The 17,351-nt window shown below is 35.3% G+C and overlaps 1 protein-coding gene across 2 annotated transcripts in view; it reads right to left on the bottom strand.

Moving 5' to 3' along the window:
* WDR26 (WD repeat domain 26) overlaps positions 1-17,351 on the bottom strand; it is a 38,304-nt gene that overhangs the window by 16,731 nt on the left and 4,222 nt on the right. For both annotated transcript variants that reach the window (XM_068541761.1, XM_068541762.1), the window contains exons 4-7: positions 12,592-12,728; positions 10,142-10,239; positions 8,251-8,407; positions 2,910-3,048 (exon numbers count right to left, since the gene is read on the bottom strand). In XM_068541761.1, coding sequence (XP_068397862.1) covers positions 2,910-3,048; positions 8,251-8,407; positions 10,142-10,239; positions 12,592-12,728 — 531 coding nt within the window. The remainder of the gene's footprint in view (positions 1-2,909; positions 3,049-8,250; positions 8,408-10,141; positions 10,240-12,591; positions 12,729-17,351) is intronic.

Here is a 17,351-nt window from a genome sequence, read left to right as displayed (position 1 = left end):
TTAGGAACCGGGCCGCACAGCAGGAGGCGAGCGGCGGGCGAGCCAGCGAAGCTTCACCTGCCGCTCCCCATTGCTCGCATTACCGCCTGAACCATCCTCCCCCCACCACCCCCACCCCGTGGAAAAACTGTCTTCCACGAAACCGGTCCCTGGTGCCAAAAAGGCTGGGGACCGCTGCTGTAAAAGAAGAAGTTGAAAACAAATGAGAATATTAATATTGTATCTTCCAAAGTACAATAACTCTATAGTAAGATATTCCAAGTGGTAATACCGTGTTCCTGGAACCCACTTAACTTTGCTTGGATTTTGGGCAGGGGAATGGGTAAAATTCCTTTTTGGGGGCAAAGGTAAGAAAACCTGTTAAAGGAAACTAGGCATTGGAATCACATCAGTTGAAATCTTAAGGTTCTCTATACATTCTTTTTTCTATCCATTAGAAGTACACACACAAAACACATATTCCAAAAGAGCACCAATTTTCTTAACAACTTTTTCAAATAGTATTTGACATAATAAAATATCATGATACCAAAGTCTATGAATGTAAGCATTAACTCTGCATTTCCCAAGCTAATCTGGCCATAAAAGCCCTTTACACATAACACCTATTAACATCTTGCATAAGCAGTATTCTCACAGAAACACTTTGGGAAACATTGGCATAAAAGTCTGAACTCCTCAGTATACAAGATCCTCCTCGATCTGGTCGCTACTTACTTCATTAACCTCATCTCCTAGTCTACAAAATCTCTTTGCCCAAATGTCCAGCCACATTATCTTTCACCCAAGGACCAGGTGTAACTGGTTTTGCCTAAAAAATTATTTACTTCTCCTTCACCCAAGACTTAACTTGTCTTAACTTTCCCTTGCTTCCCAGTTCCAGTACACTGTATTATCAGGAGCCCAGTGTGACTTCTCTCTATCAAAAGGCCTGGCACACAGCAGGTGCTCAATAAATACTTGCTAAACAAAAGGGACTCTTACACACTGCTGCTAGAAGAAAAAACATAATAAAAAAAGTTTTGACATTGTTGCTTTCTTTTCAGACATCTTGCAAATAACTACTGAACGAAAATACTCCTCATAATAGTATTCAAAGGCTATGATTGGATCCCAACCTATTTTTCTAGTCATTTTTCCCATGCTTTGCCTTAGTCATCCTATTTTCTTACTTGGGGGTGGGGAGAAAGGAAGGGAAGGTCCCTCTCTTCCTTTTCCTGTCTCCACCTGTGCTATGCACAGCAAGCCTCAAATGAGGTACTCCTAAGCTGTGAAGCTACTTTGTGCTTTCACAATACTTTACATATATTGTATGATTCTTATTTCAATGTATTTAATTTCCCTTTCTAAACTGTGCATTCCTTTCACAGAGGTTCTTAACCTGAGATCTAAAGGAGTCATCCAGGGATAGAAGCAGCAGTCCTTGTACTTGAAAATGCACACCTTTATTTTCACTAACCACAGACTGAAGTTCAGTATTTCCTTCAATCTTGAATGCAGGCAGTTAACAAGCAAGGTAGTATCAAGTATTATATTAGGTCGTATTAGGTGACTGTTAATAATGGAAATCTCAAATATCTTCACATCATATTATAGTTGTCGCAGATATCCCAAAATATTATTTATGCTTGTCACTACTTCAAAATTCTTGTAGCTATCAGATCTGCTGCTAGAATTTGTTACTTAATATGTTAATAAAAAAGCAGCATTATTACTATACTGTATCTGTTTTTGTACTATTTTGATAACTATATTTCAATATAATTGGGTTTCCTTTGTAATTAATATATAATATATACTTGGGCTTCCTATGTGTTTTGGTTTATGCATTTAAAAACATTATTCTGAGGAAGGGGTCCGCAGGGTTTAGACTGCCAGAGGAGTACATGGTACAATAAAAGGGAAAGAATGCCTGATTTAAGGCAAAGAGTAGATCTTATTTGCCTTTCTTCATTAATAGCATATTGCAGGGTACACAAGAATTGATGTATGCTCTCAAATTTGATTCTCTTCTTTTTAAAATATTTCCTTCTCTGGCCCCCTTTCTCTATTTTTTCAACATAGGAGTTCAAAACTTTATTGTAGGCTAATATCATATTCTAATTCTAAATTTAAAAATAAGATTATTTATAATTTCTGATTTTAGGTGAATGACCCCTATACCAAATACATCTCCCTAAACTATTTGAAGTCATATGCTTCCTTGATTGCTCGATGTTTAATTGGCTGAAAGAAATGGAAATACTTATTTCTACAAATCTGTAGGTCACCCGGTTATCTAATTTTAGAGAGAACTTAGAATTTTAAATGTAGAATACAATACTTTTCATATGCATCATCGGGGGGGGGGTGGAAAGAGATAGGGGGGGATGTTTAACAGAGGTTCCACGAATTACAGAAGATAATGAAGGGTTTCAGAAGGCAAAATGGTAACGAGTCCTTTCTAACCTGTGACAGAATGGACATTGTATTAATCTGTAAATCAAGTATTAACAAAGATAACAAACTGGCAGAGACATTAAGAACAGTAGGTCTGGAGTAAAAGTATTCCTGGATTTAAGTCTAACTCTGCCATTTATAAGCTGTGAGGGCCTGGGCATTTTATATCTTGGTTTCCTCATCTGAAAACAGGAGGTATTAGAATCTCACAGCGTTATTCAGAGGATAAAACTAGATAATGCACGCACAGACTAAGTACAATCCTAGCACATAACGCTCAACAATTTTGATAATATTAATCTGTATATATTACCTAAACAACATAGAAAGAGATAAGACATGACAAAGATGACAAAAAATGCTCTTGGAAAAGAATGCTATTTATATACATATACTTTGAAAATATGTACTCAATCAATTAGATTAAAAACTACTTTTTGCAATCTAAACACTCATACTGGAGTACATACCGGATCAACTTGCCATATGATAACTGTCGTATCTTTTGATCCTGTTGCTAGTTTAGTGCCATCGTTAGAGAATTTACAGAACCACACTTCATTACAATGCTCCGTAAGTATCTGCTGAGTATAACATGGGAATTGCCTCCTAAAACAAATAAGTCCACAAATAATTATTCTTTTAAAATAGATTAAGAGTAATAATAATGAAAAAGGTTAAACTGATGAAACTTCTTTGAAGACCAAAAACTTTCAAAATAAGATATAAATGCACTTGTAAATCCTAAGAATCACATTTATATTGGTTATATTGAAAAAGAAAATATTATAACATTAGTCAAGGCAATCTTAGGGGAAATCCGTAACCTAAAGTCTGCTTCAATTTACAATTTATCCTTTCCCCCCGCCCTCAAGACTAAAGAGAATTTTTGGTCTGATTAAGTCAATTCATATAAATACAAATTAACAATCAGGGCTTCATGTTTGTCTGTATAAGTGGGCTGGCATCAGGTTGTTCTAGAAGAAATAACGTACATTTTCATTTATATAAAAGCAACTTGGCATAACAAACAGCATAGGCACTGTAGCCAGACAATTTTGGGTCACAGGCTTTAGTATCTTTGCCAAGTCATTTAAATCCTCTGAGTCTCAGTTCTCTCATCTATAAAATGAGATGAATATATACCTAACAAGGTTTTTAGGGTTCCTGTAAGGATGAGAAACACATCTGAAATTGCTGGAATGTAACAGCTATTCAAAAGTGATTACTAGTATTATTTTGGGGACAGCACAGGAGAAGTGCAATACATGGTAGAGGCTGTAGTGGTCAAGAGTAATGCCTTAAGAATGGGAGCAGTAGAGTCTGAGAGACTTAGGTTCAAATCCTGGCCACTTACTAGCTGTGATTCTGGGAAACTTATTTAATCTCTCTAAATCTCAATTTTTCCAGCCATAAAATAAAGACAGACAAGGGTACTTGTGTTATAGAACTCCTTTTACAAGGATGAGATAATGAATGTAAAGCGTTTAGACTGAGTCTGACACTTAGCCAGTACTTTGTAAGTTGCAGTTTTTATACATTAAGGGTAAAGAATTCTATGTTAACTTTCCTAAGTTAAAGACGATAATGTTATCCTAAGAATGACTATTCTCATTAAGCACTCACTTTTAAAAACCATTCTATCCTTTTCCAGTTTCTACATCAGGACTGTCCAATAGAGCTTTCTGTGATAATACCAATGTTATATAACTGTACTGTCCAATCTGATAACCCTACCTGTATGTGGCTACTGAGCACTTGAAAGGTGGCTAGCACACTTGAGGAACTTAGATTTTTTTCATTTAATTTTAATTTGAATGACTTTTCCTTTACATTTAAATGGCTACATGTAATTAATGGCTACTGTTGGGAGAGTACAGCTCTGTATTGTAAAAAAGTTACTTAAACATTAATGGGTAAACTTTTAAGTCTGTTTTAAAAAATGGTCTTCTCTATTTTCTTCCCCCAACCAATCTATAATTTAAAAACATATTCTGTCAATTCACCAGCCTGATCGGCAATATGTATTTAAAAGTAAATTAAGTTAACGTTCTTTATCTGGCACACACGGTTATGTACCTTAGCAGTTGGCTACTTGGAGACTGCTTTAAACTTTTAGACTGTCTAACTATAAATTGCTTTAATATTAAAATATTAGCCTATATCTGAACTGAAACATAGTCAATTCCAGTTTACATTTATTAAGCACCTACTAGATGCCAAGGACTGCGCTACATGCTTTACATACAGTAGTGTTAATTCTCAAAACTCCCTTGCAAGGCAAGTAATAGCCCCATTTTCAGGAGGCTCAAGGAGAGCAAGTAACTTAACAGATATCAAACTGATAAATAACTGAACTAGGATTTAAACCTATGGCTGACTCCAGGGTCAGTTTTCTTTCCAAATATCATTTTTCAAATCATATTTTTCAAGACACTGCTGGATAAAATTTCAATCAAATAAGTACTTCTAAATCAAAAATGATTTTTCCCCCTCCTATGGGTAATAGTCAATATTTATTCAGTGAGAAACACTTTATATCTAGGCATAAAATACACAATAATTCAAATGGCTAAAGTTGATCATGAATGAAGATATATCTAAAATCAGAGCAGCAAAATGTCCTTAAGGAAGGAATGATTCATAATCAAAATTACAGGGTGCAAGGCAACCAGATTACTGACAGTCAGTTGTATCTGAATGTCAAGGTGGTATTTAAATTGTCATTATTTTATTATTACTTAAATAATCTTTTAAAAAGACTAACAACCCCTAGTTTATTAAAAGGCTAATTTTAGAGTATATAAAGTGATAGAGTTTACATGTCTTTGTTTTCAAGTAAATTTAAAATTTTAAGATTTGTTAAAAATATCAGTACCTTCCCAAATCAAACTGAAAAAAAAGTAGCATTTTAATCAAGCTAAACCGTAACATTTTATAAATCTTAACACTATAAATATTTTATGATCCTTTACTAAAAAATAATACTTATAAGCAGCTATCTGTAGAAACATTCTTCCACTGTTTGCTGGTGGAAAAAACCCCACAGAATTATTTAACAAGAAAATTCCTGTTCCTTACTGATCAAATTTCACCAAAAATATGTATGCATGAATTGTGAAAAATATAAATAATATACAATCTAATGAAATTTCTTCAGTGCTGATCAAGATAAAAAAAAAGTTACAGTTCACATTTTCATAATCAATTCTTTATTCCCCAGAGATTAAAGAAGGCTGGTATTTAGATTTAAATGCTAAGATTTAATTCCGAAAATACAGTTTTCTAGTTTCAGTGCTAAAATGTAGTTTCTAAAAGGGAGTAAAACAAACAATAAAAAATATCAACTTTAATTTTAAGACTTTCAGATGAGTCAGGAACACCAGCAATTACATAAAATTTAGGTTCTATTTTCCCAGTTCATTAATAAAGGGCACAACTCACTCTAAAGACTATATATATACTGACGTAGATGTCAGGCACTATCTCCCCACTTAGTGTCTCCCCAGAGTGAAAAGTCAAGGCTGACTCCTTGGAGAAACTGGGTAGATGGAAGCCTTTCACTGAGAGAGGGAATTCAATAGGAAAAACAGACTTTGCAGGGATAGGTGAGAGGAGAGGGAAATTCTTGTTTGAGATGTTGCACTTATGGTGCTTGAGTAATATCCGCATTGTTGTATTAAGGTCTAAGGGTTAGGAGATAGTTCTGTAGCACTAGCCCAGACCCCTAGGTCATTAGGATCATGTAAGTATAACCTAAACAGGAAGAGTAGGGTGAGAAAAGGAACATAGTTCTGGAACACAAACTTATTAAAGGGACAGGGAAAGAGGAAGAGCCTGAGGAGTAGCCAGGAGTAAAACCGAGTCTGGAATGTTTTGGAAGTCAAAGGAAAAGCTTCAAGGCAAAGCAGTCAAATGCTACAGAAATGCTAAGATGTAGGTTGGAAAGTAGCCATTGGATTTAATAAAGATGTTGTTCTTTACCAACATCAGGAACAGTTCTGGTGTTGTGTTGGCTGCATAAACCCTAATACTACAGAAATCTGAAGGGTGAAGAAGTAGTAAGGAAGGCAACTATTTTAAGAAGTTAGCTCTACGGAGGCGGCAGGGGGGCGTGGGCAGTAATAACCAGGAAGAGCACAGAATCAAAGTTTTGTTTTGTTTTTAGAAGACTATAGGGAAGACCTTCCAATCATCAATGGTTATTTCTGAGGAGCAAGAACTCTTTCATTCCTATGTAAAACTTCAGAGTGCTTTCTATGCAGGTTTATAGGAGTTTGATCCCTGATCTGAGGGTTGGAAAAAGTCAGACTAAATACTGTCCATCATTTACTTTCACAGGTACTGGTATAGAAATTAAAGCACTTAAGAAAAATGTAGGTCATGTGCTCATAACATTGCAGTTTCCAAACAGGAAGGCAAGCTCTCAACTTACTGACACCTCTTGAACCATGAAGTCTACCATATATACCTTTCAATGTATTCCACCAGCAATAAATTCATGAACCAAAAAAAATTCGGGTTCACAATCACCTTAATTTTAACATTGATCTCAAATTCCCTAAAGGAGCTATAAAATATGAAACCAGATAGCCTTTTAATCTATTATCTCCTCCTACCTCTATTCAACTTAAATGAAAAGACTAAAATTCTCATAAGCAAATCAAAGAACAACGTTAAAGAATAACAAGGGATAAAGGAAAAAAGATCTCTAATCACTTTCTTTAAGTGCACCAAAGTAATTATCCAACACTTTAAGATAACTAAGACTTAAGTAATTTATGGCCAATAGTTAAATTATTACTATTTTTTAAATTGCAATGGGGGAGGGTGAAGTGAGAATTCAACTACATTTGAAAGCAGTTTATGCCCAAGTAAAAGATGATCTTAAATCGTAGTGCATATATGCACACATATATGAGTTTTATGGTTATTCAGAAATTCCTTGTTTTTCCAAAGCTCTCATACTTATACACTTTTGTTCTTCCTATGCATGCTATTTTCAGTAGTTCTCTGAGGATATTTGACAAAAGAAACTGAGCATGTGCACTGCAGCTGTTATGTCTGGTTCACCAGACCCAAATAATTTTCTTCCTGGAGTTTGAAAGATTTCACAATTTGTTTTTCAGTATCTTAAAAATTAAAGCTCTGCTGAAAATTTGGAGATTGTTGTTCAAATAGTAGGGACTTTTTTACACAAAACACTCCTAACATCGAAAGTGAAGCCCAAATTCTTCAAAGTTAAATTATGTAGATGGGTAGGTATGATAACAAAACCCAAGCCAGAAAGTTAATACCTGTTGCTCTAAACATTTCTAGTTGAAAGGTCACTTTCAACTAAAAAGCAGAACTTTCATTATGAAAAAAGTATTTCCATGACCTTACGAGCAGAAAATAATTTGGGCCATAGTTAAAACAGCCATAATGTTCAGGAAAAGAAAAAAAATCACTAAGTGACCTCTGGCATCCAAGGGCAGTAAACACTTCAATCACTGGCATGTGATACAATATCACTTACAAATCCTTAAAAAAATGGCCAGATACAGAAAATGTCCAACCAGACCCACAGGCAAATAAAGGCAAAACAGGCCTTCCAGCTTCAGTTCCCAAGGACTGGTTTCCTATATAAACATATACAAATTTCTCTTAACTGTCAACTTCAAGAGTTCTAGCTGTACTTGTGAATGCTAAAGCAAACATGAATTGTTTTATGGTGACAGGATAAAACTCTAAAAAACCATTTTAATAAAGTTCATAAGTGAGACCATAAAAGGTTAGCCTACTTGAGAATGTAAGAAGTTTTTCTCTTACCTACTACAAACATGATCTATAAGCAGAGACACAGAATCTAGATTATTATCAAGTTTCGTATTGTGATATAGGCACCGATCCCTTTGTAGTTCCACCGCCTGCCGCAGGAGAGTCTGTAAACGCCGTGGAGGAAGCATCACTGATGGTGGTAAATAGGCTTTAATAGAAGATATTTTTAAAAAGAGAAATAAAAATTAAAATTAAATAAACAAAACAGTTTACTTTTATTTAGGACATCTGACTCATCTTCCGCTGTACTTGCCCTTACTGTAATAATATCGTGTCCTTTAAATAGAGCAGTTCTGGGTGATATAACATGTAAGCTTCATGAGTATCTGTCAGCACCTACAGCTAGGCTGCCACTAGAATGGAATACACTTGGGCAGGAGGGCTGTAATTTGCGTGTGGATTTCCTAGAACAACAACAAAACCCAACAACAACAACAACAACAACTACTACTCAGCAAAAAATACAAGGGCAGTGATGACAAAAAGAAAACCTAGAGATAACTGTGTCCCACAGGGAGACGAAGCATCACTGCAAGTATAGGAAAAATACCCACTTAACAAAGAGTGGGCCAAAATGTTGGAACAAGTCAAGTTCCAGGTCCCATCAAATTGCTTCTAATGCCAAGGATACTGTGAAAATTCAGGGAATATAACTGCAGTTTTGATTATAGATACCAATCTATTCCAATCCTTCAAAGCTTACACCTCCACAACCACAGGGTCTTCTGATTCTTAGGATCTCCACTCCCACCTCAACATGAAAACACAGAATATGGTCTAACCAGAGAGGGAAAGAGGGTCTTTTATTATAAAGATGTGGCAAAAATGAAACCCCTACTCTAATTTGGAAGTTATATAAAATATTTGGAGGGAGGGTAAAACATTTTACCTAAAGAAATCTGTGCCTTACTGTTGAAATTAACAAAAAACAGGCATACCTCGGAGATACTGTGGGTTCAGTTCTAGACCACCGCAATAAAGGGAACATCACAACAAAGCGAGTCACAAAAATTTTTTTGGTTTCCCAGTGCATATAAAAGCTGTGTTTACACTACATTGTAGTGTGTTAAGTGTGCAACAGCATTATGTCTAAAAAAAATGCACAAGCCTTAGTTAAAAAATACTTTATTGCTAAAAAATGCTAACCATCATTTGACAACTCAGGGTTGCCACAAACCTTTAATTTGTAAAAACTGCAGTTATCTGCGAAGCGCAATAAAGTGAAGAGCAATAAAACGAGGTCTCCCTCTATCTAAAACACTTGTGGCTTAAAGCTGTGGTTTACATGTTTTTTTTCTCTAACCACAGCACTTCTCCCCCAAACAGAATCTTAAGTGGAGCATCACTGCATAAAAGCAATGAAAGGAGACTTGCTCTGGGACCAGCATCCTGCCACTGACTCCTGAAGTTAGCTTCTTAGACTCCATGGCGGAATTTGAGGTCTCTGGTTCAAAGGGCCTCTTACGCTGACATATATACACTACCAAATGTAAACTAGACAGCTAGTGGGAAGCAGCCGCATAGCACAAGGAGATCAGCTCGGTGCTTTGTGACCACCTAGAGGTGTGGGATAGGGAGGGTGGGAGGGAGACGCAAGAGAGAGGGGATATGGGGATATAAGTATACATATAGCTGATTCACTTTGTTATAAAGCAGAAACTAACATAACAATGTAAAGCAATTATACTCCAATAAAGGTGTTTAAAAAAAAAAAAAAGACTTATCAAAAAAATAAATAAATAAAGGGCCTCTTAATGGATTCCCCCTCACTCCTCTTACATAACCACTTGATAAGAGTATGTCTAGACACAACTCTTCCTAACTGATTTGTAATATCATTTCTAAGAGAAAATACAGAAACATCAAAAATTAAGACTCTTACTCTGAAGTTTGTCCAACAGTTTGGATCGTGAAGCTGTTCCTTTGCCTTCCCATTCCGCTTTTGCACGTAGGTCTTCTGCATGGCTACACATCAGATACCTAAAAATATGACAAGAGAAAGCACCAAATATCAAACCCTTTTCTCTGGATAAAACATAATTGAAAAATACTGATTATACTTTGGATATCTAGTTCTTACTAAGAAATATAAATCAAGAAGAAATTTCTACAGTGGACCCAATTCATTAATACAACCTGGCACCTGAATATAACAATAATAGAATAGTAGATAATATTATTGTTATGCTATCTATTAATAGAATGCATCTTTATATTTACTGTTATGATTCATTATACATATGTAGCTCTTATTGGGTGCCAGGCTCTGTTCTTAACTAAGCGCTCAACATATATTAGTTCATTTTATGTTCATAACAATCCTGCATGAAGTAAACCCTATTATTCTATTTTTATAAATGAGGAAACCAAGACACAGAAAGCTTAAGTAACTGGCTTAGGGTTAAGCAGCAAAGCAGAAAATGAACCCAGGCATTGCAGCTGCAGAACTTGCTCTTAACCAGTATGCTAACCTAACTGCTCCTCAATAAACAAAACGAAACTCAAAAAAAAAAAACCCTTCAAAGATATTCATACTCAGTTAACTAAACAAAAACAACATACCTTCAAAAGTTTTTCATAAATGCCACTCAAGAAATGGTATAATTGGATAATCATCCTTGTGTCATCTTGTGAAAGGTACTGAGATCCCAAAGCAGAACATTTGGGAACTGTTTTATTACTCACTCTATGTGCCGAAGGAGGCATAAATGCTAAATTCATGGATTCTGGAGAATACATGAGGGCCCCCTGCTGGAAGTGTGACCCTGACCTGGTTCTGGCTCTTCTCAGAAGAACAGGCTTTAAAAGTAAAAGAAGTGAAAGAATTATTCAAACCTGGAGATTAGACCTGGCAAGTAACTCTCCTGCTATTTCGCCTGGTACTCTGGTCTCAGACAATCTGTTCTTCTCATTTGTAAAAAGGGTATTAAGTAGGGTAGTGAGGATTAAATAAGATGGAGTATATGAAGTACTTGGTCTACTACCTGGTATACAGGTGGAGATTGATAAATGATCATGTAAGTATCAGAAACCTCTCAGTTAACTTGAGTATCACCACCTCCTTTTCTTAATTGCATATTGCATTTTGCATATTACATTTAGCATCTAAATAATTTAATAGCCTCTTACCCAACAGCAGAACTACTTGTTCTCTTGCTATTTACTAAATAAATAGTGCCTTAGCTGATGAGAACTTACTTTTTAATAGTATAAGTAATTACACTCACAAAACCCTATAAAAGAAGTTGGACAACGCAAAAATTTGGCTTCTAAAATAACTTTTGAGGAGTTATTATCAATTTTACGAAAAATTGTTTACTTTTAGAATTTTGCAAAAGTTACCCATGGTTGCTCTGCTCCCTTTTGAAAATACACATTACACCCTAAGGTTTCAAACGCGTGTCTGTTTATGGGAAGTCATGTGGTATAACTCAAAGGACACTGGACTAAGAGGAAGAAACCACGTCAATTTGACACCTTGTCATCTCTGGGCCATTTCCTTACGTGAACAATACTTGTCACAGTTAAAAGATAAAAATGCAAGGATGAGGCTTACGTGTTTTGTTGGAAGAAGTGGGTAGAAGGTCTCCCCATTTACTAAGATGAGGAAAACGAGAGGAGGAGCAGGTCTGTGCGGGTTGAGTGGGGGGAGGGACAATGGGAATTCAGCATTTTTGTTCTCAACACGTAACTCTGAGATACTGTTTAGACATCCAAATGGAGACTGTCAAGTAGGCTATCAGGTATATACACTGGGAGTTCAGATGAGAGGGTAAGTTTAAGAGCCACTGGCATGTAGGTGGTATGTGACGGCATAGTATAGAATGAGATCACCTAGGAAGCATGTGTAAACAGAGAAGAGAGGGAGGTCCAAAACCAAGGGTTTGGGCACTCTAACATTTAAGGGATCGACACGAGGATAAAATGAGATTGTGTCTATGAAATGCTTAGCAAGGACCTGGTACATGACAAGTATATGTTTAAAAAAAATGTCTGTATGCATCAACACTAGAAACTTTATTGCTTATTGTTTTTTTAATAGAAGATTATGCTACAGGGCTTTTATAGATCATGAAATGGCATTTCACTGTTAATACATATTTCTTCTCCCTTCACCCACTTAAGCATCTCTCTATTCCAATATGGAAAGCTTCCTAGGATGACAAAAATAGTTTGTACACACATAAGTGAAATTACCCAGACAAATATTACCCAAGAATTTAGCAATACTCACATCTTGGGAAAATATTACAAGAAATGCAACTTTGGAATGGTAACCTTGATAAAAATAGCTCCTTCCTCAACCTGGACCAGAGCACTGAGCTTTCTTACCCACTAAGAACATGAATGCGCTCTGTGTTGTATTTCAGGGGCGTCAATTCACAGCGCAGGACTTGAAGTGCCTCCAGGACCTTGCCATCCTCCAGGTACTCCAGGTACTTCTGCTGCAGCAGCAAGAACTTCATCCTCTGACATGACAGAAAGCAGCAGTCAGGGGAAAAAAGTTGATGGAAGTTTCAGAAAATGTTTGTGCCTAAACAGAACAGTAGAAACCATTCTACTATGCCCTTTAAAAATAATTTTTATAAAGCTTTAAAAAGACTCAAAATATTTTGATTTAATAGGGTCACAGCAGATTAAATGTGACCCTATTGCTCCATTTCACATATTCATAAAAGTCTGCTTTGAACAAATAATCTCAAATTAGAAAAGATCATTAGTGACCAAGGCATCAACATGGGAGAAAATTAATTCTGCCCTCAAAAGATTCACCTAGAATTTTACTTCTTGTGTGAAAAGTTAGAACTATTCCAAGTATTCTAAATTTGCTTTTTAAAAAGTCTGACTTCTATAATGGCTGTTGGGGGGTTTCATGCAACAAGTTTTAAAAAGACAGCAGAAAAACCAGTTAATGGAGGAATTACTTAAAAGCCACAGTGTGAAAGAAGGACTAAGTAGACCAGAAAGCAGAACTGGAGCCACTGGGTCAGAGTTACAAAGTGTCATATTTTGGCTCATCAAAGGTAAGAAGAGCTGTCCAGCAACTGGATTAGAGGCTGGTGTGCAAAGTACTGAGTTTCCTATGACTGAAGTGGACAAGCATGAGCTTGATGGACTCACTGTCTCTAGGTGGCAATAAAGGGATGCCACAGAAGGTTGAACAATCGAAGGCTGAATTCAGAGGTCTTTGTGTATTGGTAACTATCTGATCACTTGATGCATTTCACTATGAAGCACAATTATTATCAACTCTTTTCCCCCAAAAGGACAAACCATTTCCAGCTTATTGTGAAGCCTTTTCACATTTAGTTTTTTTCTGAAATGTGTTTAGCTTTAATACTTTTAATGTTCCTTTACTCTGTTACTTTACTTTTGACTTGAAAGTGATCATCACGGTTTTAGCAGCTTTTTGCTACACAAAAGAGCTTTTACGAATATTAAGCTTGCAATTTCTTTTAAACCTTAAACCTAATTAAAGACCACTGCTTGGAGGGACTCATTTATCAAATCTGCTACTTGTGGCGCTTGAGCAAGTCAACTGATGCAGGTAGAAAATTTAGTAGACAGGAAATGTTAATCATACTTAGAGATTCCAAGGAACATAGAGGTAAAGATTTCAAATCCATTTAAAAGAAAACCCCGAATGACAGCCTTTTCTTCTTCATTAAGATGCTTACTTTAAAAGACATTAAAAATAAACTGCTGTCAAAAATGGTGTGGAGAAATTGTTTATTCACAAAATTAAGAGTATAACGAATTGCTCTGTAAGATTTTCTTTTAGGGAGTATTGGGAAGGCAGGCATAACCTACAAGCTTATAAGAATGGTTTCTAGAGAAAGTAAACCAAACAAACTCTCCCATGTAAGTTAGGCATACATTTAAATACATCTTTTACAAGATACATTGCTTATGTTTGGTAATAATCTAATCTTAAATCGATAGCTAAAGAATAGAAAAAATTTCAAACTATGAGGTAAGCTCCTATAACTCTAGAAAAATTACACTTACCAAATTTTACACGTAAAGTTAGACTTACTAATGAATGTTTCGGAAATAGGTTACCGAGATGCCCTGAAAACACGTTACTGCACATGTAACCTAACGTTAACCTCTAGATGTCAAATAAAAAAATACTTTAAAGTCCATCAGGTGACAAAAACCAAAAACAAAAGACTAAATAGAACAAAATCTAAAAATCAAACATTCAAAGTTATTATGGATATTCTCACACCATATTATCCTCTGAAAAAACTTCAACTCTTTATGAAATGAAAAGTTCATATACTTCCATTTATCAATATAATGTTAAGAGTTTCACTTTACCTAGGATTTTTGAATCAAACTTGAGTATCATTTAGTTGCAGAATTTTTTTGTTTAAATGCCATTGGAAGCATGTGTATTTAATTTCTTCACTGAATTTTCTTAATAATTGGGAATCTGGGGGAAAATTCTGTCTGTTTTAATTCAGGGCAAGTCTTAACTTTGGGGGTATCAATCATTAAGTCCTATGCACGCCCCCTTCCCCATTCCAATGTGTGCAGGGACAGTGCCCCAGTTGCTATTTCCTATTTCCCCCTCACTTTCCCATCAAGATCCTACTAGAACATGTTACTCTCTTTCTATGGAGCAGAGGCAGGGCAGGAGAGAAGAGGAAGGCAGAGTAAAACTTTGAGAGAAGCCAATATACACACATATTTCTGTATATACAGGGAATGCTATAAAAGCAGCGCAAGAACATTTCCCTATGAGTCATTTTATCCAGATTAAGACAAAGAATACCCTCAAACAGATACCAATTCCTGGTAGTGTGCATGGCAACTAATAAGCTACTGGCCAAGAATAGCTAGAGATTTGGTTGAGAAACTGTTTATTCTCCTAAAAATCAGTTCAAGTATTTGACACATATGATAAAGATGGAGAAAGTAAAGCTATATTTTACTTCCCCAAATTTAAAGCACAAAAATGTAAATACAGTTTCAAGAAAATGAACATCTGTCACAAAAGATGTTAATTATGTACTGAAAAAATTTAAAGAATCAGGCAAAACTGAAGTTTGCTGAGGTGGGGACAGGGCTTTACTATGGTTTTTTTTAAAAGATCATGAGCTTCTTAAATGAAGAAAAAAAGAAAACAGGCTGAGATAATAAACTCTCCTGTGTATCTTTCCCCAACTCCTAACTAGACCTCTGTAAGAGATTATTCCTGATCTCTGATAATTCTTCAGCATCTTTGGGCCTAGCACTAATTTTTTCTCTTTTACCATCTGATAAAAACTTGAAACTGGTAAGTGACTAGGTAGGGTAGTTTGAAAGACAGTGCACGTGGTAAATCCAGCTGTTGTCCCCCACCACCCTACCCAGTATTTGGATTTACTGTTTCCTCCCATATAATTATACTGAACTCAATGTGAAGCTCTGAAACTCAGAAAGTTATGATACACAGGAAGTCTGGTTATCAAGGGCAGTTAGCTCCTAGCTAACTTAGCAGTGGTTCTGACTAACTCTGAGATAAGGTTATAACCAAGTTATATCAATTAAATCATGACTCAGAGGAAAGGGGAAATGAGTTATATTTAAACCATGGCTTTCAAAACTCCTCCCTATTTGACTTTAAAATATACTAGTAAATTTTTGTAGATCAAGTTAATATTTGAACACTTTTGTTAAGCATGTTTCTATTCTATTAAAATAAGAATCAAACATTTTTAGACATATAAAAGTTTTGTTATTGATCTCAAATACCCACCCAAATTCCCCAGACATGGCTAAGAATATCTGAACCCAAACTAAAATATGTTGATTCATAAGCTCAGCTTCCAGAAACTCCAGAAAAAATTCTGCTATTCCTAGTATCATTTGACTAGAAACCATTTAAAAATATAGGGGTTGAAGGGGGGGAGTGGATTGGGTCAATAGAAACATTCAGGTTTAAAAAAGAAAATAACAATTTTAGTTTAGACTAAGTTATCAAATGTGTCTGGGCATACAATTAAAATAATTATGCTAAACAAAAGCCAAATAGTTGTCTTCTAAGGTATTATTACAAATTTACGCTTACATTAGATTATCCTCTGGAGATGGAGTGGGGGAGAGGAGTAAATCTAAACACAATTAGGTGAAAAAATGCTGACCTGAATCTTTAAAAGCAATTGATTCATTAATGTTTAAAGTGAGATAAAGTTGGAACCCCTTTCTGTGTATAAATACCTAAACAGTTTGATGGTGTGAGGCCCAGCCAGAGATTTAATCTTCATCTCTTATAAGATCCTAGAATGTTTTACATACTGAACAGGCTGTAAAAAGAAAGGATTCCTCCTTATTATCTACAACTACCTCTATTCAGTTTACATGTTGCTTCTAATGACGATTTCTAATGAGGTAGTTATAATCTAAATCCAATACAGAAGTCTCAAGTTACTATAAACAAATAAGAAAAAAAGTGTGCCTAATTAATAATTTTTACTGCTAAATTACAGATATAATTTGGATGAAGCTTAAAAAAGGATAATGATCCTCCAAGAAATCACACACTTATTTTAAAATAGTCCATGGGCAAGTTCTCTACTGTCACCATATAAGCAGTGTTAACTTGTCCAGTGGGAAAGGAAACCCAATTCTTATTTTGGCTTTGTAATTGTCTTTATATTAGGGTCACCTTCCATTCTGTCAGGGCTAACAATTTACGAAAAACTGCCCAATAAAAATTTACTTAGGTATTGTTTTTTTTTTAAAAAAACCCGAAACATATGGATTGGGGAAAATTTAATTAGTAGAAAATTTGCAATCCTTTTGAATATAGATGTTTAACTTCTGTGTTTTCATTTTAAAAATTTACCACGGAACTGATTATTCCATGAGTTACTATTGAATCAGATGCCTGATAGTAAGTTAAAAATTTTAGTATTTTAAGTATTTACGGAAAAAAAACCCCACAAAACACTAGAGCGTCAATTTAACTGAATCCATATTTGTTCATATTGGTTGCTCCTTTAATTCACCTGAAGTCCATTCTCTAGGATATTTTTGTAAACAATTATATTAAGAATTTGAAAACTCTTGTAATTAAGATTTTTTTAAAAAAAACCCCAAAA

The sequence above is a fragment of the Eschrichtius robustus genome, chromosome 3, assembly GCF_028021215.1.
Source record: "Eschrichtius robustus isolate mEscRob2 chromosome 3, mEscRob2.pri, whole genome shotgun sequence".
NCBI lineage: Eukaryota > Metazoa > Chordata > Mammalia > Artiodactyla > Eschrichtiidae > Eschrichtius > Eschrichtius robustus.
Note: the sequence above shows the minus strand (reverse complement) of the source record. Positions and strands in the feature narration are given on the sequence as shown.